The following is a 25,065-nucleotide window of genomic DNA, read 5'->3' on the forward strand; positions in this document are numbered from 1 at the left end:
TTCAATCAGTTTGAAAATTTCAGAACAGTGCCTGTAGGGGGGGTGTGTGTGTGTGTGTGTGTGTGTGTGTGTGTGTGTGTGTGTGTGAGGGAGGGAGGGAGGGAGGGAGGGAGGGAGGGAGAGCTTGGCAGTTATTATCAATTCAATTTGCTGTTAGTCTTAGGAATAACATGTGACGGTGATGACTAGGTTACTCATAAAATTGATGTGCCCATAAGGATTTATAGATAACCTTGTTTCAAACATGTAATCAGAAGACTCCTCTTTCTGAACTAATTTGTAAGTGCTTTAGCATATGGCATACTCCTGCCTTTTTCAGTGCACTTAACAATAGTTCTTCTGTAGAGAGCCAAAACACAAATCCTAGGCATGCAGATACTTGTTTAGGCACAATCTCTATTTGGATAGCATGAATGTTTGGGTAGAATAAGAAGTGAATACAACATAATTCACAGGTTACAAAGGTGTTGTGGTAACTGCCCAAAATGACTTTGTGACTTAATTCCGTATTTTGAATGTATTTTGAATGTCCTGACACATAGGAAGCCTTTCTTGCCATCAGGCCAGGGACACTAGCATAGAAAGCGACAACGTGTTGAGTCCCATATGTCTGGAATATCCAGGCATGGCTGAAGTTATGTTGAATGGAACTATGCAGAGAAGCTGTATTCAGTGGCTACTATGCAACTAAGCCTGTGATTAAATAGGAGTGTAGAATCAGTGGTTCAGTATAATTGTACACTTCCATAATGAGAAAACATCTGGTAATTTTACAGTACTTTTGAGGGGAAGGAGCAAATGTATTTCTATAATCTACTTTCTATAATTAGGATTATAGAAATCTCCGAATGCATTTAGTCTTAATATGAGATCACATAAAACAGTGTCAGAATTCATGACCCAACCACACAATCTTTATATTTATGTACAGCTTGCTAGACTGCAATACACCATGTACTGGATCTCATCCAGTGGTTCTGGATTTTTTTTCTGTGTTGTGAGAAATCTGTAGGGGTGTGTGCAGCTTTCTGATACTTAATTTTTCATCTTGCTCTGTTTGGAATGTAGATAAAAGACCTAGAAAAAGAAACAGATCATCTCAATCAAGTAGTTTTGTCACTGAGGCAGAGGTCTCAAGTCAGTAGCGAGGCCAGAGTCAAAGACATCGAAATGGAAAACAAAATACTGCATGAAACAGTTACAGAGACCAATAGCAAGTTCAGCAAGGTGGAGTTTGAGAAGAAGCAGTTGCAGAAGGACTTTGAGCAGGTTAAAGAAAAGGTGGAAAGAGTAGAAGAAATGGACAAAGAGCTTCATCGGCTTGAGAGGGAAAATGAGAAGCTCACAAAGAAAGTTGCAGCAATGAAAATTGCTACAGAGAAAGTCGAGGTTCTTGAACAAGAAAATGGAGATCTGGAAGTAGAGAACAGGAAGTTGAAAAAATCCCTAGATACATTGCATAATGTTTCCATCCGGTTGGAAAGCTTGGAGAAGGACAACAAGGAGCTAGATGAAGAGAATCTGGAACTCAGAAGAATGGTAGAGACAATGAGGTTTACCAGTGCAAAAATGGCTCAAATAGAGGCAGAAAATAAAGAACTGGAAAGGGAAAAAGAGGAGCTTAGAAAGAACGTAGAGATGTCAAAGATGCTGATCAAGAAATCAGAAAGGTTGGAGCTGAGTTACCAGAGTGTGAATGCTGAGAACCAAAGACTTCAGCAGATTCTGGAGAACAGCAGCAAGAAAATCCAACAGCTAGAGAAGGAACTCCAGGGCATCGAAAGTGAAAAGCAAACTCTTCAAAGAAAATTAGAAGAGCTGAAGGTCTCCAATAAGCGTCTGGAGTGGCTGGAAAAGGAGAAGAAACTACTAGAACAAGAAGTGTCCCAGCTGGACAAAGATAAGAAGATGCTGGAGAAAGAGACGAAGAGGCTTTGGCAGCAGGTGGAGCTGAAAGATGCTTCTTTGGATGACAGCACTGTAAAACTGGCAGTGATGGAGAAGGAAAACAAAACGCTAGAAAGGGAACTTGCTCAGGCCAGGGACTCATCTAATAAGATGAAAGAATTTGAAAAGGACAACAAAGACCTCCGGAAGCAAGTTACCATTGACAAGAGAACACTAGATACATTGAGAGAAGTAGGAACAATAATCTTGTTATGTTTGCCTAAAGAGTGTGTGTGGATGTGTGTATTTCAGCATCTAGCATAGATTATTTATTGATTTGATTTCATTTGATTTGATTTGATTTGTATACTGCCCTTCCAAAATGGCTCAGGGCGGTTTACAATTAAAACACACCACTAAAACAGTAAAGAGCTAATACAAATTAAAAAAGCAATATAACAATTAACAATTTAAAAATGTTTTAAAACAAGAATTAAACCATTACAGTTATTAAAAACCCTGAAATCGGGTTTTGAATTTTAAAATAAACCAGAAATTAAAACCCCTACAATTTAGGAAGCTGAGAAAGCTTGGGTGAAAAGAAGGGTTTTCAGGTGTTTTCTGAAAATTGCCAGAGATGGGGAGGATCGTATCTCAGCAGGAAGCGCATTCCACAATCTCGGGGCAGTGACCGAGAAGGCCCATCTCTGTGTAGCCACCAAACAAGTTGGCGGTAACTGGAGACGGACCTCCTCAGATGACCTCAATGGGCGGTGGGGCTCATAACGAAGAAGACGCTCTCTTAGGTACCCAGGGCCTAAGCCGTTTAGGGCTTTGTAAGTTATAACTAGCACTTTGTATTTTGTCTGGAAACCTATTGGCAGCCAGTGTAACTCCATCAGTAAAGGAGTAACATGGTCTCTCCGAGATGACCCAGAGACCAACCTGGCTGACGCTTTCTGAACCAACTGAAGTTTCCGGACTATATACAAAGGCAGCCCCACGTAGAGCTCATTACAAAAGTCAAGTCTGGAGGTTACCAGCAGATGTACCACAGTTTTGAGGTCATTGATCTCGAGAAACGGGCGCAGCTGGCATATCAGCTGGAGCTGATAGAAAGCACCCCTGGCTACCGCCCCAACCTGAGAAACCAGGGAGAGGTGATAATGACAAATATATATTTATCTGCTTGATCCAGATAAAGAATTAGGGAGACACTGTGTGGATGTTTGAAGTATTACATTTTCTTGTGACCTGTGGAGAGAGACTGAATTCTTATGGCAGTTTCTGTAGGTGGTAGGTCGATACCTCTGTGACCCAAAATCATATGGTTGTAGACTCCTGTAATGTGAAAAATGCTATCTTGATGCCTTTGAATGCTGATCCTCAGCATTGAGGATTGTATTTCACAAGTTTGTTGTAGAATCACGCAGAAGAATAAAGCTATAGCTGCTCACAAAGGTTTATTCAAACATTAAGTGCCATCTGTGTTTCAAACATCGCTCTTAATCCAGAGCCAGATCTAAATAATCCTCCAATATTCCAACTGGATAATACTTTATAGCAGATTTTTGAGTGAAGTCATTATGGAATCTCACCTGTCACCCCAGGTCTGCAGAAAGATTTCATGAAAATGCAGTCATCACTACAGACTCATCCAAAATCTGTTGCACTAACTTTGATTGGAAATGAAAGTGATATTCATGATTATTTCAAACTAGCCAATTAAAATGGACTGCATTTCATGAAGCCTTGGTAATATAGGTCAGTCAAATTTTCATAAGACCAAATGATTTCGGCATTCTGAGAGTTCTCTCTTCACCTACTGGCCCTTTCAATATTGCCTTAAGGAATCAAGGACTGTTCACACTTGATAACCTCCTGCAATCTATCACTATTGCATTGGCCGTATAAACTACTGTTATGTTTACCCTGTATACAGCAAAAAAGCCACACATGCATTTATCTTACGGTATCCAAATGGTAAACTTCTAGTTTTCCTTCACAATATTTTATTATTTATTTATTTTATTTTATTTATTTTATTTCTATACCGCCCTTCCAAAAATTGCTCAAAATTGCAATAGTGAGATTTCTATCAGGAAAGTCTTGTATGAGGCTGTTTCGTGGATCCCCCTAAAGCTGCTGCATTGCTCTCATTATGCCAACTAACTTAAGTTGATGATGATTTCAGGATTTGGTTCTTGAGAAGTTAAAGAGCCAGAGCTTATCTAATGAAATGGACAAGCTGGGCCAAGAACTGGAAAAGCTTGGCTTGGACAAGGAGTTGCTGCTACAGGACAACAATGGAAACAATGACAAGTGAGAAGTGACCTTTCTTCTGGGGGTGCCATGGAAGGCTTCCTGTACCATGTCGTCACTAGATTCTAGATACTCTTATCAAAAGCTCTTGGCAGGTTTGCTAAAACTTCCCTAGGAACTTGGATATATTATTTGTGTCGTCTCTGGTTACATGATTGAGTGGGTGGATCAATACTGTTTGGCAAGAGCTTAAAGGTGGCAGGGCTCTAGATAGGTCAGTTCAATCAGTGACTAGGAGGAGTAGTGATTCCCTCAGGGTGTGGTCAGTTGGAACCTCTCAACTGAGTGCAGTTCTTGCCTTTCCCAAGCCCAAAACATAATGTCCTTACCTGTGTGACAGCCTCGCTTCCCTGAAATGGAAGCCAAACCCCAAAGCACACACGCTCCAGTACACGCAACAGATTGCTAGGCCAAGATGGAGGCTAAATTCAAAAGTGGAATGTGGGGGAGGGGGGACACTCTGGCAACAATCAGTAGGAGGTTTTGCTAAAATTTCAGTGAGGCCAGGATTTTACCTAGGTATTGTTGGTGAAGCTGTCTTGTAAATGGTTTTGTTATCCTTCCCACTTGTGACTGAAACAATGTTGACACCTAAATCTGGATGCATGCGATGTACTCTTTAAGTTAGCAGAGCTGTGTGCACAAGGGTTTTCTTCTTCCATTTCCCCCACTGATCAGTGTTGTCTCCTCCATCAATACTAGTCATCACCTTGAGAAAGGATTACCCATAGATTATCAACATCACTGTCAGCTCTGACAGTGCTACTGTCTGTATAGTAGTATGCACCCATGGTTGCTAGATAGGAGTATAACTATTTTCCCATGCACTTTTCCATATGCAGGTGCTTTATCCCTAATGTTTCTAGCCCCTTAAATAAATATTTGCAGATAGAAAAATGCAACACAAATAGAAATGGACCCCAAAACACATCTGCCTGCTAATATTTAGGCAGAATGGCTGAAAATTCTCAGATTGTGGTATTTGTACAGTTTTCCATGACTGAAACATTGTTGTTGTTTCACAGCAAATACAAGATCCTGGAAAGCAAAACTGAATGTGCCCTCAAGACAACACTAGCTAATAAAGAAGAAAAAATTGCTTTGTTGGAGGCCCAAGTGCGAGAGTTTGTTAACCTGAACCAGCAGTTGCAGAATGAACTCAATATGGTAAGAGGAAAAGCTTTATTTGCAAGACACAGTTCAGGCCCTTCCTGAATTTACATGGCGAGTGTTCTTTTGCCTACTAGGAATAGGTAGCCCAGGTAGGGTTAAACTTGAATATTGTAGGTGAAGATAAGATGCACATGGCTTTGAGTACTGGATAATAAAATAGCAGTGCTAATAGCAAATTTGTTTTGCTTCATCCCTCGTAATGTACCAGTAATCTGGGTATTAAGCAAAGTGCTGATTTCCTAGATCAGGCATGAGGCCAATGGTTTTCAAATTGTGGATTCTAAAGCAATAATTTGCAGTCTGTGTTCCAGGGCACTATAGTGCCCTGAGAGAAACGGATTGATTAATGTAAAAGCTATAGTGAACTTGAATGGTCTTTTTGGTGGTTGCACCCTATTTATAAAATAGCCTCTGCAGTGAGGCTCACCCGGTGGCATCACTTTCTTCTTTTAAACGCCAGGTAAATACCTTTCTGTTCACTCAGACTTTTTAAAACTGATTTTTAAAATTGATTTTAAAATTTAAAATTATTCTTAAAAGCATGTTTTGTATTGTATTTTGTATGTGTGTTGTGATCCATTTGTCATGTTTTATGTATTTTATTTGATTTTTTTAATGTGCTGTGAGCCATATAATTATTATTATTATTATTATTACTACTACTACTACTACTACTAAAACACCCACCTACTGTGGGTAGCTGTCTTTGATGGTAATTTTGGTCCATCTCTGCATTGGGTTTGATTGGATCATTTGATCTTTCCTGATACAGAGATGTAGCAGAACTACCTATCCTCAGAGGACCCTGCCTGTTGTGTTACTGCTCTGCTTTGCCTCCTTCCTATCAAGAAGTACACTATAAACAGAGTCTCATGCAGAGGTTCTTCAGCAAAGTTTCTGTCAATCACGCTACGTTTCACTCCTCCACAAAAGCTTGTTCAGGGACCATCTTATCCCTTATTCCTGCTTTTATCCCTGCTTTTTTGCAGGAGCTCTGCTCCCTCTTTGCTATAGCTTCTGTCTTCCTTCAGTTCTTCATTGTCCACCGATGGATGAACAGCTCTTCTGCTATTCCTTTTTGCTTTCTCCTTCCTACTTCTTTTATTCTAAACCTTTCTCGAAGTTACTGCTGTCTTTCAGTTTTGCAGTTTCATTTTCGCCAGGACCCCCTCCCCACCCGCCGCCTCCGGCACTGTTTTTTAGTTGGTGCACTGTTCAAAAGCTTAGCTTGCCGGGCTAAGCTTCCATCCACCAATGGCCACTACCATTGTCTCATGTGCCTTGGAGAAGCCTACAAAGTTGATTCTTGCCCACATTGCTCAAATTTACTAAGAGGCACGGAAGAACAGGGCTCTCCAACGTCAGTCACTCTTATGAGGAAAAGTCTTGGCTGCACCTTCATCAGTGTCGACCCGTGTATTGGATTCTTCCAAGATGGGGGTGCCTGAGCCCAGTTCTCCGCCTAAAGAACCTTCAGTTCTGGCTGTCCATCCCGAGACCTGACTGGCACTGACCCTGCCAACTTCAGGGGCCCCTGTGGCTCCTACACCCTCAGTGTCGGGCCCGACACAAAAGCCTCCGCAGAAGCCTAAACAAGCTAGTGCTCCAGTAAAACATAAACAGGTTACTGCTTTGGATGTAGCAAAGAAGAAGAAGCCCATTGATCCTGGCTCTTCAAAACCAGCCCCATCTTCTGTGCACGCACTACAACATTATAAAATCCTGAATAAGAGACCTTCTCTTGCTGGCTTCTGGCCATAATAAAGATTGGATTGGACCTTCTACGGACTTGCCATTAGCTCCTCAGAAGGAGCCTATTGTGCAAAGTCTGGCATCGCCTACAATTTCCCTCAATGAATCCCTATGAGGATTCATTACACACCTTCATTTCTTCTATTCATTTTGACTGTCTTTTGGACAGTGGAACATAGGAAGCTGCCATATACTGAGTCAGACCTTTGGTCTATCTAGGTCAGTATTGTCTTCACAGACTGGCAGTGGCTTCTCCAAGGTTGCAGGCAGGAATCTCTCTCAGCCCTATCTTGGAGAAGCCAGGGAGAGAACTTGGAACCTTCTGATGGTCTTCCCACAGCAGCTCCATTCCCTGAGGGGAATATCTTACAGTACTCATACTTCTAGTCTCCCATTCATTTGTAACCAGGGTGGACCCTGCTTAGCTAAGGGGACAAGTCATGTTTGCTACCACAAGACCAGCTCTCCTCCCATGACAATGTCAACTGCCATGTGCCAACTACACCCCCCTCCCACCCGCAAGTAACTGAGATACTACTCAGTTTATGTTCTAGGATTTTTTTCAAGTGTTTAGGCTCTTTGGTGTCTACTAACCTTTCCTCATAATGAATCCCTGTGAAGATTCATTACACACCAAAGAGTCTAAACACCTCAAAAATTCCTAAAATATAAAGTGAGTACCCAGCAGGTTGTGGGTTGGGGGGTAGTTGGAACGTGGGATGCCACTAATTCCCCACCCCCACCTGCAAAGCAGTGGGGTCAAAATGAACAGAAGAAATGAAGGTGTGTAATTCATTCATTCATTCAATTTCTATACCGCCCTTCCAAAAATGGCTCAGGGCGGTTTACACAAAGATACAAACAAGTAAGATGGAACCCTGTCCCCGAAGGGCTCACAATCTAAAAAGAAACATAAGATAGACACCAGCAACAGTCACTGGAGGTACTGTGCTGGGGGTGGACAGGGCCAGTTACTCTCCCCCTGCTAAATAAAGAGAATCACCATGCTAAAAGGTGCATCTTTGCCAAGTTAGCAGGGGTAATGAAGACACAAAAGAATCTAAACACTTCAAAAACACCTAAAAAATAAATTGAGTACCCCAGTGTGTGGGTGTATGTGTGTGTGTATAGTTGACACATGGCAGTTGACAGTTGGCACTGTCCAGTGATAGTAAAAATGAACAGAAGAAACAAAGGCGTATAATGAATCCTCATAGAAATTCATTATGAGGAAAAGTTATTATATACCAAAGAATCTAAACATTTCAATATTCCTAAAAATTAAAATGAGTACACTGCCTTGCAGGTGGGGTGTGTGTGTAGTAGGCACATGGCAGTTGACAGTTGGCACTGTCCAGTGACAGTCAAAATGAACAGAAGAAATGAATGTGCAATGAATCCTCATAGGGATTCATTACGAGTAAAAGTTATTATATACCAAAGAATCTGAACACTTGAAAAATAATGACCACACATTTTGCTCCATAACTCCACTTCTACAAGGGCTAGAGCTTAGCATTTTTATTTTTATTTTTATGAAAGCTGGAGATCCATGTTGGGTTAGGATATGGAGATGTTGAATCCTCATTTTTTCCGATGGTGGAAAAGTTCAAAATCAGTAAAAACTAAAACAATTGAAATTTGGGTGGTAGGTGGCACCCATGGGGACCTACCTACCACCCAAATTTGGTGCCCCTAGGACCTTGTTAAGTGGTTCTAATTGATCTGGATCCAAATAGAAGCAAAGCAAATACAAATCAAATCTGGGGTGATTTGTGGGGGTAGATTTGGACACAAAACAAATCAGGGGTGATTTGTTTTGGGCACAAATTGAATTTAAAAAATCGATTTGTGCACATCCCTACTAATCACCCTTTGAGGTGGAATCTGAGGACTCTGAGATTAGTACTCACTCCTCTTCTGTAGATGGTATTCTGGAATCAAAACTGGAATCCCCATCTGAGGACATACACATGCACTTTGAATATGTCCTACAGATGGCAACTTCCTTGGGACGCCAAGTAAAACAGCATACACATTTGGCAGAAGACCTGATTTTTTGTTTGATGCAGATGTGAATTCTCCAGTTGTTCTTCCAGTGTTTAAGCTTCTGCTAGATATCACATGGTCCTGCTGGGAGAAGCCATCTTCTACCCAACCAACCTCCAAACACTTAGACTCTTTCCATCGGGTTCAACTGGACAGTTGAACCTTCTTGCAAAAGCATCCTATGCCCACCCAACTCCATTGTTGAAGCCACACAATCCTGTTCCAAACATAGGTTTCTGTCAACTCCATTGACAAGGAAGGGCGTAAAGACGACTCTATTAGATTATGCCTGTACTTAACCTCAGCCCTGCAGTTAAAGGTGGCTGATTATCAAGCCTGCATGGGCCACTATAAACATTTGCTCTTGAAGAAACTGTATCTCTATCTCAGCCTCCTTCCGCAGAATCAAAGGAACCTTGCTTATGTTGTTCGGAAGGAAGCCTTCCATTTAGCAAAGCAACTACTGCATTCTTCCTGTCACCAGGCTGGATGCGTGTCACACACTATGGCAACATCAATTGCCCAACGTCAACATGCTTGGCACAGGCCTTCCGGCTTGAACCCTGAGGCTAGGACTCAAATTGAAGACCTAACTTTTGATGGGAAGCCCTCTTTGGAACAAAAACCAAGACAATGGAGTGTGTCCATAAATTAAGAAATACACGATCCGTGAGTCTGACTTCCATGCAGTGCAATCTATCCAGACTATATAAGTGGAAGATGCCATCTTCATATAGGTTTTCCTCTCAGTCTCAGGGATTGGACCATTCCTTCCGCTTCCAAAGACCATTGCATTACAAGAAAACTCCCCAGTTCACCAACCAGAGTCATTGTCAATCCAAAAATAAGCCATCAACCTACCCTAAGCACATATGACTATGCCCTTCAAATTGGTACTCACCTAAGACCGTATTTACCAACCTGGGAAGACATCAAATCAGACACATGGGTGCTCACAATAATACATGTTGGATATGCAATAGAATTTACACAACTGCCTCCTACATCCCTACTTGGTACCACCTGACCTATGTCCATGCTACTGGAGGAAGTAAATGCCCTTTTAGAGAAGGATGCTATAGAACCAGTACACCCCCACTTTCCCAGCAGTTCCTTCTCCCAGTACTTTGCAATTCCAAAGTCAACAGAGGTCTATGCCCAATATTTGCTCTCAGGGCCCTCCACAGATTTGTCTACAGACAATTCAGGATGCTCACCATCAAGGACACCACTCATCTCCTTGTATAAGGAACTCAGTTTGCATTCATAGACTTAGATGCTTATTATCACATGAACAGTCATCCACAGCATTGAAAGTACCTGCATTTTCACATCTGCTCCCAGAAGTACCAATTCAAGGCACTCCTTTTTGGTTTCTTCTCTGCCCCACAAGTATATACAAAGTGCATGGCAGCAGTCGTTGCCTTCCTTCATGTATGCAACATCCAGGTTTCCCCCTGCTTGGACAACTGGCTCCTCATGGTGGAAATAACTCTTACCAACAAGATTCACATGACTTTACACCTTCTCAAGGACTTCAGTCTTCAAATCAACATAAAGAAGTAGAATTTGATCCTCTCCAGGGTGATTCATTTAATAGGCATCATATTCAACTCCATTGCAAATCAAATATACCTGCCAGGACAGCGAGTCCAAAATCTCTCTGCTCTGGAACATCATGTATTGGCTCACCTGAGTCAGGAGTCAATGAGCTGAGGGCACTCAGAGTAGACCCACTTCTTTTGGTTTTTCACAGGGACAAAGTCCATCCCATCCCAAGATTGCCTTCTTACTAAAGATTGTCTCTTCTTTTCATAGAGCCCAGGACATTACACTTTCGATATTTTTTCTGAACCCCTCGAGCCCTGCCAAATAGGCACTACACACTTTAGACGTGTTATGGGCATTAGCCTTTTATGTGCAGTGCACGGTGACCTACCAGAAGGATAAACAGCTCTTTGCCACCTATGGCTGTTTGCCACCTATGGAGCGTGTCCATCTTCTTAAACATTGCCCCGATGAATAGTGAACATGATTACCCTAGCTTATCAGTTAGCGGGCAAACCCATACAGCAACTGGTGCATGCTCATTCCACAAGGGCAGTATCAACTTCAATAGCCTTCAACAGGAATCTTCCTCTGTCAATCATCTGCCGAGCAGCCACATGGGCCCATCCTGCCTTGTTCATCCAGCATTATGTGTTGGGGGCATGCCAAGATGCTGCATTTTGCTGAACAGTACTTCAACCCATCTTCCAGTCACTGCCTGTCTGCCTTCCCTCCGCCAGGTGACTGCAACTCAGCTTGCAGTGTGTCCCTCGGTGTGGTTGGCAAAGACCACGCTGAAGAACATCAGGTTCTGAGGTTCATCACCTGTAACGGAGGGTTTTTTTAGTGATCTGTTGATTCACCTACCCAGCTGTCCTCTCTGCTGCAGTCTCTTACAGATTGCCAGACACTTGAACTGAGGGAAGACAGATGCTATACCAAAGAGGGGGCTGAGCTCCCACCAAAAAGCAGGGACAAGAGCTTTAGAAGGTTCCCAAATGAGCTTCCGCACACCCATCAGTGTGAATCGACAGATGACCACTAGAAGAACCTCAGTGTTTCAGAGGTTGGGTCATAGTTGCTCTTATGTGCCCTAAAAGTAAACCTTTTGGTGTATAGCAATGAAGCATGCCCCACATCTCAATTCATTTTTTAAAAAAATGTGCAGATGTTTGCGATGTTAGAGGTGGGTCCAGTGTGCTAGATGGGAAGTCACAGATGCCCTCTTGCATCTCAACTTGTGGATGGGCTGGATGGGTTTGAGGTATCAACTGATCTAGCCCCTAGATTATAGAAACTGAAAATACAAGAACTAGAGAGAGGCTAACATACAAATATTTGGGTATATGGAATCCCTCCTCTTAACCTTTTGATTTACGATAGATGTACACACAGAAACTCAAATAAGTTATGAACATTGTATAAAGGTATATTTTCAACTTGAATAAGTGGTCTTGGTCATTTGGGGATCTTTGATAAAAGGCTCCAGTTATAGAGTTGGGTTAGCTTAGATCTGTGGATAGCTTTTTTGGAGGCAATTTTACAAAGCTTTGTTTGTGTTACAGATGAGGAAGAACTTTGAAGGTCTCAAGCAGAGCCAAGAGGAGATGCAGAATATACTGAAACCATCCACTGAAAACCCTGCTTCTGGTGGCTGGGCAAAAGAAAAGTGGGAAAAGGAACACAGGGAAGCGACTCTGGAGCTTCTGAAAGTGAAAGATAGAGCCATAGAATTGGAGAGGAATGTAAGTTTTGCACTTCTAACTATAGGCCTGCTGTGTTTTATACATCCATTCTAAGCAATGTATAGCCTACAAAATGTTCATTGACTTGTCTTGTTTATATGTATGTTAATTGGGTAACTACTGCATGCAGTATCTGCCTGATTTACAGTATGTAACTGTATCTCTAAAAGTGCAAGTGCTTCATTTCACATTACAGTATACATTTTCCTACATGTATATTGGGGATGTGCATGAACTGGCAGATGGCCAGTTCAGGGGAGGAGATGGTAAGCAGGAGGTGCTCTTCCTTCCCCTACCCCGCAACACACACCCTGTGTTTCCACTGCCGGCACTGTGCCAAAAATCGCTGGTGCGGAGCGGCACCATACCCTCTTGCCAGCCACTTCCAGTCTGATGCTGACCAGGGCAGCAAGAGGATATGCTGCCACCCCATGCCAGCAATTTTTGGCACAGTGCTGGAAGGCTAAATGTGGCAGTGGGGTGGGGTGGGGAGCACCCTCCCTGCTTAAAGTTAACCCCTACCACTGCCGGACCGTCGAACTGGTTCAAAGGTCCGGAAAAGGGCCTCCGAACCGGTTCATGTACATCCTTAATTGAGATGCTTGTTGTAGTAAAATTGTAATATGTATTTATGGGTATAAATCGGGCCTGCATGACTTCAGCCCTCTTATTGGACTACAGCTCCCATCATCTCCAGCCACAGTGGTCAATAGTCAGGAGTAATGAAAGTTGTAGTCCAACAACAGCTGAAAGGCCAAAATTGTTCAGCTTTGGTATAAATTTTAATTTTTCCATATTATTTTGTGTATTCCATGGACCCCATAAATTTCTGCAGAGATTTTTGAGGCATGTTTTATGGCACACACTCAATGCATTCAGTGCAATGCCCGGTCCTATAGGGTCTCACCATTACCTCACATGGATGGAAAGCATGCACTAGTACGCAGCCAACACCACACTTTGTCTGCACATTGGAGGGTTAGATCAGTAGTGGTAGGCAAGCAGTCTTTCATGGAACATGTCCATAATTGCTGATCTTATTAATGTAAGCAATATTGAGGTGAGAGATGTGGTGGGACAAGCACGCCCCACAGACAAATAGCCCACCCACCCATTGCTGAACCCAATGTTGAATCATAAACTAGAAATAACTAAAATAACACCGCAGTCCTAAGCATGCTTGCTTAAATGTTAACTCTATCAAAATCAATAGTACGTCATGGAAAATGCATTTAGGATGGGAAATGTTAATGAAAAATTTACTACTATTTCTCTTTCAGAATTCTCAGATGTGGAGCAAACACAATTTGATTGCCCAGAAGTACACTTTGCTCCTTTGGTGCCCCCCTCCCAAATACTCATTTCTGGTGCTGCTAGTCCTTACTGAGGAATCTTAGATTCTAGGGAAGCCTAGGTTTCTCCAGAACACATTTTGATAATTCCTGGCTTCTGAAGAAAGGGTGGAATTTCATTTCCATTCCTTAATGGTAGGAAAGGCAAATATATGCCAGTGCTTGAAACCATTACTTCCTGCCACCTCCTATAAATTGATGCATCTCTGACCAGTTTCAGGTCAATCATTTTTGAAGTGTTTGCATTTGATCAGAGACAGCATAAAACCACCCTGAATCACAGTTGATCTGGGAATATTATTTATTTATTTATTTATTTATTTATTTATTTATTTATTCGCTTTCTATACCGCCCTACCAAATATGGCTCAGAGTGGTTTACACAGAGAAATAATACATAAATAAGATGGCTCCCTGTCCCCAAAGGACTCACAATCTAAAAAGAAACATAAGATAGACACCAGCAACAGTCACTGGAGGTACTGTGCTGGGGGTGGGTAGGGCCAGTTACTCTGCCCTTGCTAAATAAAGAGAATCACCACATTAAAAAGTGCCTCTTTGACAAGTTAGCAATATGTTGTATAATTTTTCTCTTGCCTTTTCATTTTTAATTTCTGTATCAGAATGCAGCTTTGCATGCAGAGAAGCAGCTTCTTAAAGAACATTTGGACACACAGACTGCCTCCTTCAACAATCAGATAATTGCACTACAGAAGCAAAACACCTTCCTTCAAGAGCACAACACTGCAATGCAAACACAAACAGCCAAACTCCAGGTCAGGAAACTCTGTATGCATTTCTGCCAGAAATGTGTAAAGTGATTCTAGAATATGTAGGAAATACTGTACCTATTTTTTAGCATCAAATTCTTCACTTTGGGTTTTAATTTGGCAGAAAATAAATACGATTCCTCCTAATTAGTGAAGGTGATAACAGTCTTTGCTTTTGGAAAAATCCTAGATTCCATGTTCTATTCTGTGTTTGCTATTAACATATGAGATAAATGTTTTAAAATGTAATAAAATTCATGGGCACAATTATATAATTACAATATCATGATCATTATCTTCTCCTTCTGGATATGAGAAAGAACAGTTGTCAACCTATTCTGATTACATGGTTGATGAACAATACAGCCAGAAAATTATCAGAATTCTAAGTACTGTGCCAGTTAATAGCAGTTGAAGGTCCATGACGTTGAGGGCCAAGTTTAAGTGTGATTGTTAAGCACCTGGTAGACTTCTGCAGATAAAGAATATTAGAGCTGAAAGAGAGCTTGACATTATTCTACCGTAGTCCTTTAGTTTAGCCTTTTGCCATGAGAAAAGGACCTATGTTCCCTTTCAGTTACCTCACATTGTTCAGCCTCAAACAGCAAAGAGAAATGAATACACAGTTGCAGTCTCAGGGGCTGGCAAATCATGCCACATACTACAGGGGAAATTTTGCTGCAGGCAGGAGAAAAATGGGACCAGGATTGGAGCGGGTGGAATTATTTCCCTTTTCAATTAATAATTCAACTAAGTAACTAAGTTCCAGATGATATTTTTAAACTGGTTCACTCAAAGGTTGCGCGATGTCTGAACTCCAGTCTAATTTTTCCCCCCTTTCATTTTTATCCTGCCTTTCGTTCAAGGAGCTCAGCTTGTATCCTCACAGCAGCCTTGTTAAGTACGTTAGGTTGAGTGTATATGAAGGCCCATAGTCACTCATGAGCTTTATAGATGAAGCAGGATATGGACTGGGTCTCCTTGGTCCTGGATCAACAGTTCAACCACTACACCACCCTGGCTCTCTAACCTTATTCATGATGGTGTGCTTGCTTTTTGGATTTTGTCAAAGTGGGTAGCTACTACTAATATGAAATGGAAACAGAAAATAGCAGCAACCTTTAATGAAAATCCCCCTGCTTAACACACTCTACAAAATCCTTGACTGGACAAAAGATCACCATAATTTCCACAAGATAGTTTAACTATGCCTTTTTACCTATATGCTCTAAAACATTCCAATAATGTGTATTTGTGTGCCTATCCATTTTCTGTTTCTTTGGGCATCTTTAGGTGGAGAACTCCACCCTGAATTCCCAAAGTGCCTCCTTGATGGCTCAGAACAGTCTCCTCCAAAGCCAGCAACTGGCCAAGGAAAGTGAGTATGACAACTTGTTGAAGCAGAAGGAGCAGCTCAAAGCGGAGTACGAGTCTCTCCTTCAGGACCACGAGCACCTGGCATCTCTGCATGAGCGACAATCTACAGAATATGAAATGCTGATAAAACAGCACAGCTGCCTGAAAACACTGCACAAAAATCTTGACCAGGAGCACAAAGATTTGGGAGAACGGTAAGAGTCTTGCGTAATCTTTAGGAAGAAATTGGTCATCCCTGCTTTGGCGTGCCAGGTTTTTTTTACTCATCTCTGTTCCTGTGCTTTTAACACCTCTTGCTTTGCAGATATTGGCAGATAATGGGTAGGATCTAGATCCTGCACAAGTGGAAGGAAGCTTGTACAGGGGACTTTGCAACCCCCTCCTCTCCTCAGCAGCTCCCCTGTATCCCCTTAAAACAGGGCTGCTCAGTGCCGTGCTTCCTGCAGATGTGGGCCTACAACCCCACAATCCCTGGCTATTAGCCACTGTTGCTGGGCATTATGGGAGTTGTAGTCCAAAAACAGCTGGGGGGGTTAAGTTGAGCGGGCCTGTTCTTGAGGGTCAGATAACTCTCAGGAAATTGGATGGGATTGAGTTCAGGGAAGGTGGTATTGCTGGAATTTGGACAGAGGCCCATTCACACAAAGTGCTCTTATGTGGTCTTGATCCAAACTAATATTGATATCTGCATGCCATTAAAAGCATCACCTGCTGATTTCTGAATGTTGTGTGCTGTTTTAAGGCCCATGCCAGGCTCGTCCGTGTGCTCATTCATTCTCTCCCCTCCCTCCACCTCCCCCCTCACATATTTTAGTGAAAACCTTCATTTGCAATAAATTCAAGTGCATTGTCAGTACCTTAAATATACCAACTTCATGTGGCAATAACATACATACATTTCAATGTACAAGTATATGATTCAATACAAAAAATTAAAAAGAGGGAAATTAATAGAAAAATTTAAGCTAATGTCCATTATTAAATATTGATCACTATTTGCAGTGCTTCAGAGAAACGTGCTTGAGTCCAGCCTCTTCATCTTGCATTAACATGTTCTAGTAGCCTATAAGTAATCTCAGTTCCTCTACGAATCTGTCCTCTCACAATGTGGAAATGTCTGATAAGCACATTCAGGGTGGGGGGAGGTTTTTTCAGAAAAAAGCATAGATTATGTGCTCCCAGAGACCCAAGAATAATAATAATCAATTACATGAAGAAGTTTTAACACTAGACCTCGAGTTAGTATCTATCTTGCTGGCAGCTGTGGAAGCATGGTTGGCTCCTCCTCTCCATGATAGGTTTTAGAAAATATGGAATGTAGCCAACAAAACAAAACTAAAGCTTTCTTTTAAAAATTTGGGAAGTTGGAATTGGTGTTTTGTATATAGGTTCTAAATGTTCCCCTTATAAAGTTTATGGTTTCAGAAACCAGGTATAGATTCACATGAAATTAGGGTCAGAAAGTAGTAGTGTTTGATAAATGCATAGAAGCGCTTGGATTACTGTAGTAATAAATGAAGCCAGCCTGTGCTAAGGAAGATTCTCAAAGACAGCTGTAAACTTGAGGAGAGGAGAGCTGGTCTTGTGGTAGTAAGCATGACTTGTCTCCATAGCTAAGCAGGGTCTGCCCTGGTTGCATCTGAATGGGAGACTTGATGTATGAGCACTGCAAGATATTCCCCTCGGGATGAAGCCGCTCTGGTAAGAGCAGAAGGTTCCAAGTTTCCTCCCTGGCTTCTCCAAGATAGGGCTAAGAAATATTCCTGCCTGCAAGCTTGGAGAAGCCGCTGCCAGTCTGTGAAGACAATACTGAGCTAGATAGACCAATGGTCTGACTCAGTATATGGCAGTTTCCTATGTTCCTAACTTTCAACTAACAGGTTTCCTTACTGCATGTTCATGCACATTAGTTTCTGTGACTGTAGATCCTTGCCCCCTTTCCATACAAGCAGCATTGACTTGGCATGGATAAGCAGCAAGGAAAGCTTGGCAATTAGAACTACTTGTGAAGTTTACACTTGTGACCCTATTGAACATTCTGTGGCCAGTTTGAGAACATTGTCAACATGGAAGGAGTCAACATTTTCAGGAAGGAGTATACAGTTTGCGCTGTCAGCTGCTCCACCAGCTGCTGCTAGCTCTTTTGTGGTGGAAGTTGGGTAGCCAAGAGGATAGTGGTGGTGTTTGCCAATATCCACTGCTTTTTATGTTGTTCCTGTTGATTCAGATTACTGTGTTGCTCATAACAATAATTGTATGATACCCTGATGATTTGAAGTAGACTTTTGTCTTCAACTAATAAATATCTGTCAGTGGGATGAAAGCTCATTTTGTGAAAAGATTATAAGCCAGTGACTAGGCGATATAAACTAGTTGCCTGAATTCATCCTTATTGTCAAGGTTGCGAATGAATATGCCCTCAAATGTTTAGAAGCATTTAAACAAAAGATAAATGTTTCCAGAAAAGACAGCTAGCTGACTGACTGATGAAATAACTTATTTTCTCTCTAACCCATTCATCTATTATATATCTCCTTTATATTGAAATATAGGTATTTTGTTTGCTTAAAATAGAGTATGCAAACCAAAGTTAAATATAGGAAGCTGCCATATACTGAGTCAGACCATTGGTCTATCTAGCTCAGTATTGTCTACACAGACTAGAAGCGGCTTCTTCAAGGTTGCAGGCAGGAGTCTCCTTCAGCCCCTATCTTGGAGATGCCACAGAGGGAACTTGGAACCTTCTGCATGCAGGCATGCAGGTGCTCTTCCCAGAGCAGCCCCATCCCCTATCTTACAGTGTTCACATCTAGTCTCCCATTCAAATGCAAGCCAGGGTGGACCCTGCTTAGCAAAAGGGACAATTCATGCTTTCTATCACAAGATCATCTCTCCTAATATTTTTTTAGATCATATTGATTGGAATGGGAGTGTTGAGAATACGCTTGGTGCTTAACTTTATCTGGATTGTGTCTCGTATAAATAAATAAAATGGATAACAGTGTCACAGCATTGATAGAGAAAATAGGTTTTATTTTCTGATCCATGTTTTTATACGTGTTAAGGCAAAAAAAAAGCAACAACATTCTTCCTTCCTTGCAGATACAGCAGCTTGATGCAACATAAAGCAGAACTACAAGAACTGGAAATGGTTTTAGAAAAAGAAAAAGAAGTGCTGCAGCAAGAAAAGCGATCAAGCACAATTTCAGCTACAGAGAACCAGAAGCTGAGAGAAGAGCTGGAAAGGTATCCTTACAGATGATATACAGGCTACCATTTACACATTCCTAGAACAATGTGATTTTTCAATCAATGAACACTTCCAGCCAAGTATCTGGGGATTCTAATGCAATTATGTAATACATCAGCAATCCCTACCCCCTTGCAAGGTCTATCAATATGCCATCCTGATCATGGACCCAACCCTGCACCTTCATGCCTAAATCCAAGCATGAAGGTGTGGGGTTGGGTCCACGGTGTGACCTAGAGCTGGCCATATCCTGATTTAATTACTCAGATGTTGTCTGTCCCTTAGCTACAGGCTTTTTCTTTTTCCTTTCCAGTGTTTGTGAATATCTTAAGTGTGTGGTCTTATGTCTTAACTGACTTTTTCAATAGTGATGTGTACACCATACCATCCAGAGATTGTGATTTGTAAAGTTTTGATATTTCACTTGAACACAGATCAAGATATTGACTTTTCCCCTACACCTTATTACATGGTCTGTTGTTTTTTTAAAATTCCATCCTTTTCCAATCACGGGTGGAACTCTGAAAACATACTGATGTTAAAGTACTATGAGTTGGTGAAAAAGTAGAAATGTCACATAATGAGACTGATATGAAAGCAATAAATGACAACTACAAAATCAAACATACATAATGGGCTGTATTTAAAAAGTTAGTTGTGAGCAATTGCCATTAAAATCAATAACACAAGTTAGTCATAACTAACTTAAATCTCATTAAGTTTAATGGGACGCAGTCATAACAAACATTCTATGGATACCATAATGACTTTGCACAGGGCAGAGCATAATAGTTAGCATTTTTCATGCGAAAGAGCACAGAGTATGATCAGATACTTATTTATTTATTTATTTGTTTGTTTTATTACACTTTTATACTGCCCCACAGACGTGTCTCTGGGCGGTTCACAATGATAAAACAGTTAAAACACATATAAAAACACATAAAAACAATTAAAAACTAACAATTTAAAAATCAATCACAGAATTAAAACCTATACATTATTAAGAAGCTGAAAAAGCCTGAGTAAAAAGATACGTAAAAAGGTAAAAAGATAATACTTTTTAGCAAGGAAACACTTATTTCACAATAAATAAGAGTAATGTAGGAGTTTAATGCAGAAAAGAATGTGCTCTTTTGTAGTATTCCTTCTATTGGCTCAAAATTATATTTGTTTCTATTTACTTGTTTCAATATTTATGCCACCATTTCATCAGTATTTTTCCAGAGCAACTTACAAGTTAAAACAATGATGCATAATAGAAAGAAAAAAAAACCAATAATAAAGCAATTGCTGTCAAGGCAGGCTAAGATCAACAAATAAAAGCAGCATTTTAAAAAATCAGTAAAGAATTGAAAATGATACAGAGGGAATGGCTATATCAGTTGTGTAATTAAACCCACAAAAGTTACTAACCATCAAATAGTTTTGCTTGCCAGCTTCGAAGGAATTTTGGCAGGTTTAGCTTAGTATTGTCTCAGTATTTAGCTCGGTATTGTCTTCACAGGCTGGCAGTGGCTTCACAGAGAGCCAGCGTGGTATAGTGGTTAAAGTGCTGGACTAGGATCGGGGAGACCCTCAAATCCCCATTCAAATCCGGTCCTCAAATCCCCATTCGGCCATGATACTTGCTGGGTGACTCTGGGCCAGTCACTTCTCTCTCAGCCCTACCTACTTCATAGGGTTGTTGTGAGGAGAAACTTAAGTTTGTAGTACATCGCTCTGGGCTCCTTGGAGGAAGAGTGGGATATAAATGTAAAAATAAAATAATAAATAAATAAATTCTCTAAGGTTGCAGGCAGGAATCTCTCTCAGCCCTGTCTTCCCCAGGGAGGGAACTTGGAACCTTCTGCTCTTCGCAGAGCAGCTCCATCTCCTGAGGGGAATATCTTACAGTGCTCACACTTCTAGTCTCCCATTCATATGCTACCAGGATGGACCCTGCTTAGCTAAGGGGACAAGTCATGCTTGCTACCACAAGACCAGCCCTCCTCTCTAGATTGAGGTGGGGCAGGCTGCAGCGGAGGCAGTGAATGGTGGATGAGTGCAGCAGCTCCCTTTGGCCCCACCTCCACTCTGATGGGGCCCCTGGCAGGTTGTGGTAGATCTGTCCCTGCCACACCTCTAAGCTTCAGCAGTGCTTGAAGGTGCTGGTAATCTTCCTAGTAACCAGCTTCTGCAGCTCATGCTCTCTCACTCTCTCTCCCCTCCAGAAAACATTCCACATCCCACCACAGCAGTGTTTCCTGGTACATTCTAAGAAAAAATGGCAACTGGCAGGAGCTGGCTGCTGCAAACATTATCAGTGCTTAAAGCTCTGCTGACTCTGCCATGGTCACAGCAGCATATCATTAAAAAGTTCTTTTTTTTTAAAGCCCACCACCACCAAGCCATTACAGATGGGAATTCTGGGAGTTGTAGTCAACAACATCTGAGAATCCCTGTTAGAGAGAACACTGACCACCACACAACTCAACAAAATTCCTGGTCACCTATGGCAGACAAGACTGGGTTAGCTGAACTTTGTTATTGGATGGCTCATCTGCAAAGCAGTGTAATGTTTGACTATTTCTGCTTAGGGTGAATTTCTTACACAGCCAGCTGAAAGCAGAGTATGAAGGACTTCATATCCACACGAAAGAGTTGAAGACCTCCTTGAATAACTCCCAACTTGAATTGAACCGTTGGCAAGTTCGCTATGATGAGTTGAAGGAGCAACACCAGACAATGGACATCTCCTTGACCAAACTGGATAACCACTGTGAGGTGAGATCTATAGATGGTTATAGTAGGAGCAAGAAGATGCTGTTCCTCCTTTAACACAGTGGGCATAGTTCAATGATATTTACTTGCACTATAGTGCCAGTGATTTCAGAACCAATCTAGAAGAGATCATGGCAAAAAACCATGTGTCAGGTTTGAGTTGTTGCTGACTCTATGCAAAAGTGGGTTGAGCCCCTTTACCTAGCTGTGCCTCCTTCGCCACTCCCCTGCTTTTTTTGAGCTGTTTCCCTTCCATCATGGGCAGTGAACACTGGTTGGGGAAGTGTCTTGTTCTGCACTCTTGGACAAGTCATGGTTTAGAGCAGGGTTTCTCAACGTTGGGTCCCCAGATGTTATTGGACTGCAACACCCATAATCCCCAGCCCCAGTGGCCTTTGGTTGGGAATTATGGGAATTGAAGTCCAATTACATCTGGGGACCCACACGTTGAGAATCCCTGGTTTAGAGCTCCCCTCACTGCTCCAAGGAGAATCTATCTATGTGGTCGCTAAGAGTCTACACCGACTTGATGGCACTTAATCAATCACTGCTCCTCACAGCTTTGCAGGGATTTGGCATGAATGGGGAGGCATGCTGCCACTTTATCTCGTTTGGCTCTTGGTGAATTGGTTTTATTTTAGCAGGACATATTTGTGCTTATACATTATTGCATTATTGCACTGATGGTAGTGGAGAATGGCTGATGGTTGCAGGTTTAGCATTCAATGGACTGTGACTAGTGCAGTTTCCAACAGAGATTCTAAGTTAGGTACAGTCCCTGCCTTGTCTGTGTTTGGGGAGCACACAGGGCTTCACTCTGTGTTAACAACACATAGGCCAAATGATGAAAAAGATTTCCCTGTGATGTTTTTGTTAAATACCTGTAGCTGCTTGCTCGACTAAAAGGAAACTTGGAAGAAGAGAATCATCATCTCCTAAGTCAGATTCAGATGTTGAGTCAGCAGAACCAGATGTTGTTGGAGCAGAACATGGAGAACAAGGAACAGTACCACGAGGAACAAAAGCAATATATGTAAGAGCAGCACTGTGTTTCCTTATTTATCTTTTTGTGCAGTGAGATTAAAACTGATACATGGGGATGAAGAAGCGGGACAGCTTCAAATAGAATCTCTGGATCCAGGCCTGTAGCTGGACTAAATGTGGGCAGTGGGGACACAAAAAAGTTGGGGGACATGTTTTGCCACCTTAATTGATCCCCATTACATTTTAATATAGTAGTTTTAAAAATCATTTCTTTGTATAAACTTCAGGGGAAGCAGAGAAACATTTGGAGCGGGGACAGGTTTGCCCTAGCTTCCCTGCCCTCAGCTATTGATCTGACTGGGTTGCCTCAGGGTAGTTCTAAAACATTTTTTTTTAAATGAATGGTGCTCCTGATCCACTCAGTGATCACTTTGCACAATTTCAGTGAAGTGGGTATTGCAGTTCCTAGCCCTCCGGGTACACTGACTGACACACTGGGGTGCACAAATAGATGAAAGCTGATGAAAGTTGTAACTGTTCAATCCTACTGTACTGCAGCTCTCTTGTACTGGATACAGTGGTGTCAAATCATTGTTTCTGGCTTCAGAAATAGACGTTAACTTAAGAATAACATTCATGTTATTGCCAGTGATCTTACATGGCTCTGTGGAGATGCTGTCCTATATAAGCATCTCTCTATAATATACATTTCTGCCACAGTCCAAAAAACTGTGCAAGCCCTGTGTACAAAAATTTGGACTTCAAACAGCAGCCTTCCAGGCCTTGTGGGAATCTGCTTTGGAAACTTGGGAAAATTTGCAAAAGCAGCTTATAGTAAGGCAAGGAGAAAACACAAGTACATATGAGCCTTTGGGTACATCAGAAGCCATCTTCGGCATAGTGGCAGCAGGTACACCTGGATGACCTAAAGCTGTACATTGCTCCCAACATAAGCCCTGTTCAGACATTACGTTGTATGTACATTCAGGTGTACACATGTACATGTTTTTGTGTGAATTAATTTTAAAGTAAACCTAGATACAGGCCCCATCAAATGCAAGATACAAAATGGAAGTGTACTACTGTATATGCATTGAACATACTGTGTGCATTCATCTGTATGTGCATAAATGCTCTGCAGATTGTATATGTATTAAACATAACAGGTGAATAGGGCTATAATGATGTACTGTGGGGAGAACTCTTGATGGCATCATAGCACATGTAAAGATAAGCTTGCAAATAAGTGTCAGTAATACCAAGCCTCTCAGGCCTCTCTGTTTATAGGACAACTTGAGTGATGAATCTGGCAGATTGCTTGTCCACAAGGGCAACAGTCTGCCTACTAGGTTGTAGGAAAGGGCAAACAGCATACTATCCTCTGGACATTAGATAGTATGTCCAGAGGCAAGTTTACATGAGAGTTAAATCATGCAAAGAGCTTACCTAGATTCTGTTGACCTGATGTTGACTTTGTCTGCATAAATGGATGTTTTAACTTGCATTCTCAAAACACACACACACACACACACACACACACACCCCGCAGCCACTTTTCGCAAGAAAATTAGCAGTTCAGAATTCTGATCAATGCCTTTCATCCATTTGTCTGCATATGAAACTTCCTGATGTTTGCCCTACTAAGATGACTAAAAAAACTTAATCATAATGTTGATTGGTTCTCATGTGTGATAGGTTTTTAATCACTCTAGATCTTGCCCTCTGGGACAATGACTTCTCTTCTCTTGGAAACATATGATAGTTCAATACATAATTATACCCAATTTCTAGCAAGTAGCATTCTTAAATGCTAATGTGTTTTTCCCGTGTCTTGGTATTTAACAGTGATAAGCTAAATGCCTTGAGGAGACACAAAGAAAAACTGGAGGAGAAAATAATGGATCAGTATAAGTTTTATGATCCTGCTCCAAAAAAGTAAGTTTTCTCAAGCTAAAATGGCACTTGTGCAAACCAGTCTTAGCAGAAAATGTTCTTTGTTCAATGTTCAAACAGTTACCTCCATAAGAAGAAAAGTGATGAGTCTGTATTCTAACTTTCTCACTATTCAGAAATTTTGTTAAGGTACTTTGATA

At 41.5% G+C, this 25,065-nt stretch overlaps 1 protein-coding gene across 7 annotated transcripts in view; it reads left to right on the plus strand.

Annotated features, from left to right (window-relative positions):
* CCDC88C (coiled-coil domain containing 88C) overlaps nt 1-25,065 on the plus strand; it is a 154,278-nt gene that overhangs the window by 112,561 nt on the left and 16,652 nt on the right. For 6 of the 7 annotated variants that reach the window (XM_053284259.1, XM_053284260.1, XM_053284265.1 and 3 more), the window contains 10 exons: nt 1,069-2,139; nt 4,082-4,209; nt 5,235-5,376; nt 12,297-12,476; nt 14,452-14,604; nt 15,892-16,169; nt 19,078-19,221; nt 21,805-21,991; nt 22,876-23,021; nt 24,818-24,907. In XM_053284259.1, the coding sequence (XP_053140234.1) occupies nt 1,069-2,139; nt 4,082-4,209; nt 5,235-5,376; nt 12,297-12,476; nt 14,452-14,604; nt 15,892-16,169; nt 19,078-19,221; nt 21,805-21,991; nt 22,876-23,021; nt 24,818-24,907 (2,519 nt within the window). The remainder of the gene's footprint in view (nt 1-1,068; nt 2,140-4,081; nt 4,210-5,234; nt 5,377-12,296; nt 12,477-14,451; nt 14,605-15,891; nt 16,170-19,077; nt 19,222-21,804; nt 21,992-22,875; nt 23,022-24,817; nt 24,908-25,065) is intronic. The other variant, XM_053284261.1, reaches the window with a different exon arrangement.

The sequence above is a fragment of the Hemicordylus capensis genome, chromosome 1 (genome assembly GCF_027244095.1).
Source record: "Hemicordylus capensis ecotype Gifberg chromosome 1, rHemCap1.1.pri, whole genome shotgun sequence".
NCBI classification, from domain to species: Eukaryota; Metazoa; Chordata; class Lepidosauria; order Squamata; family Cordylidae; genus Hemicordylus; species Hemicordylus capensis.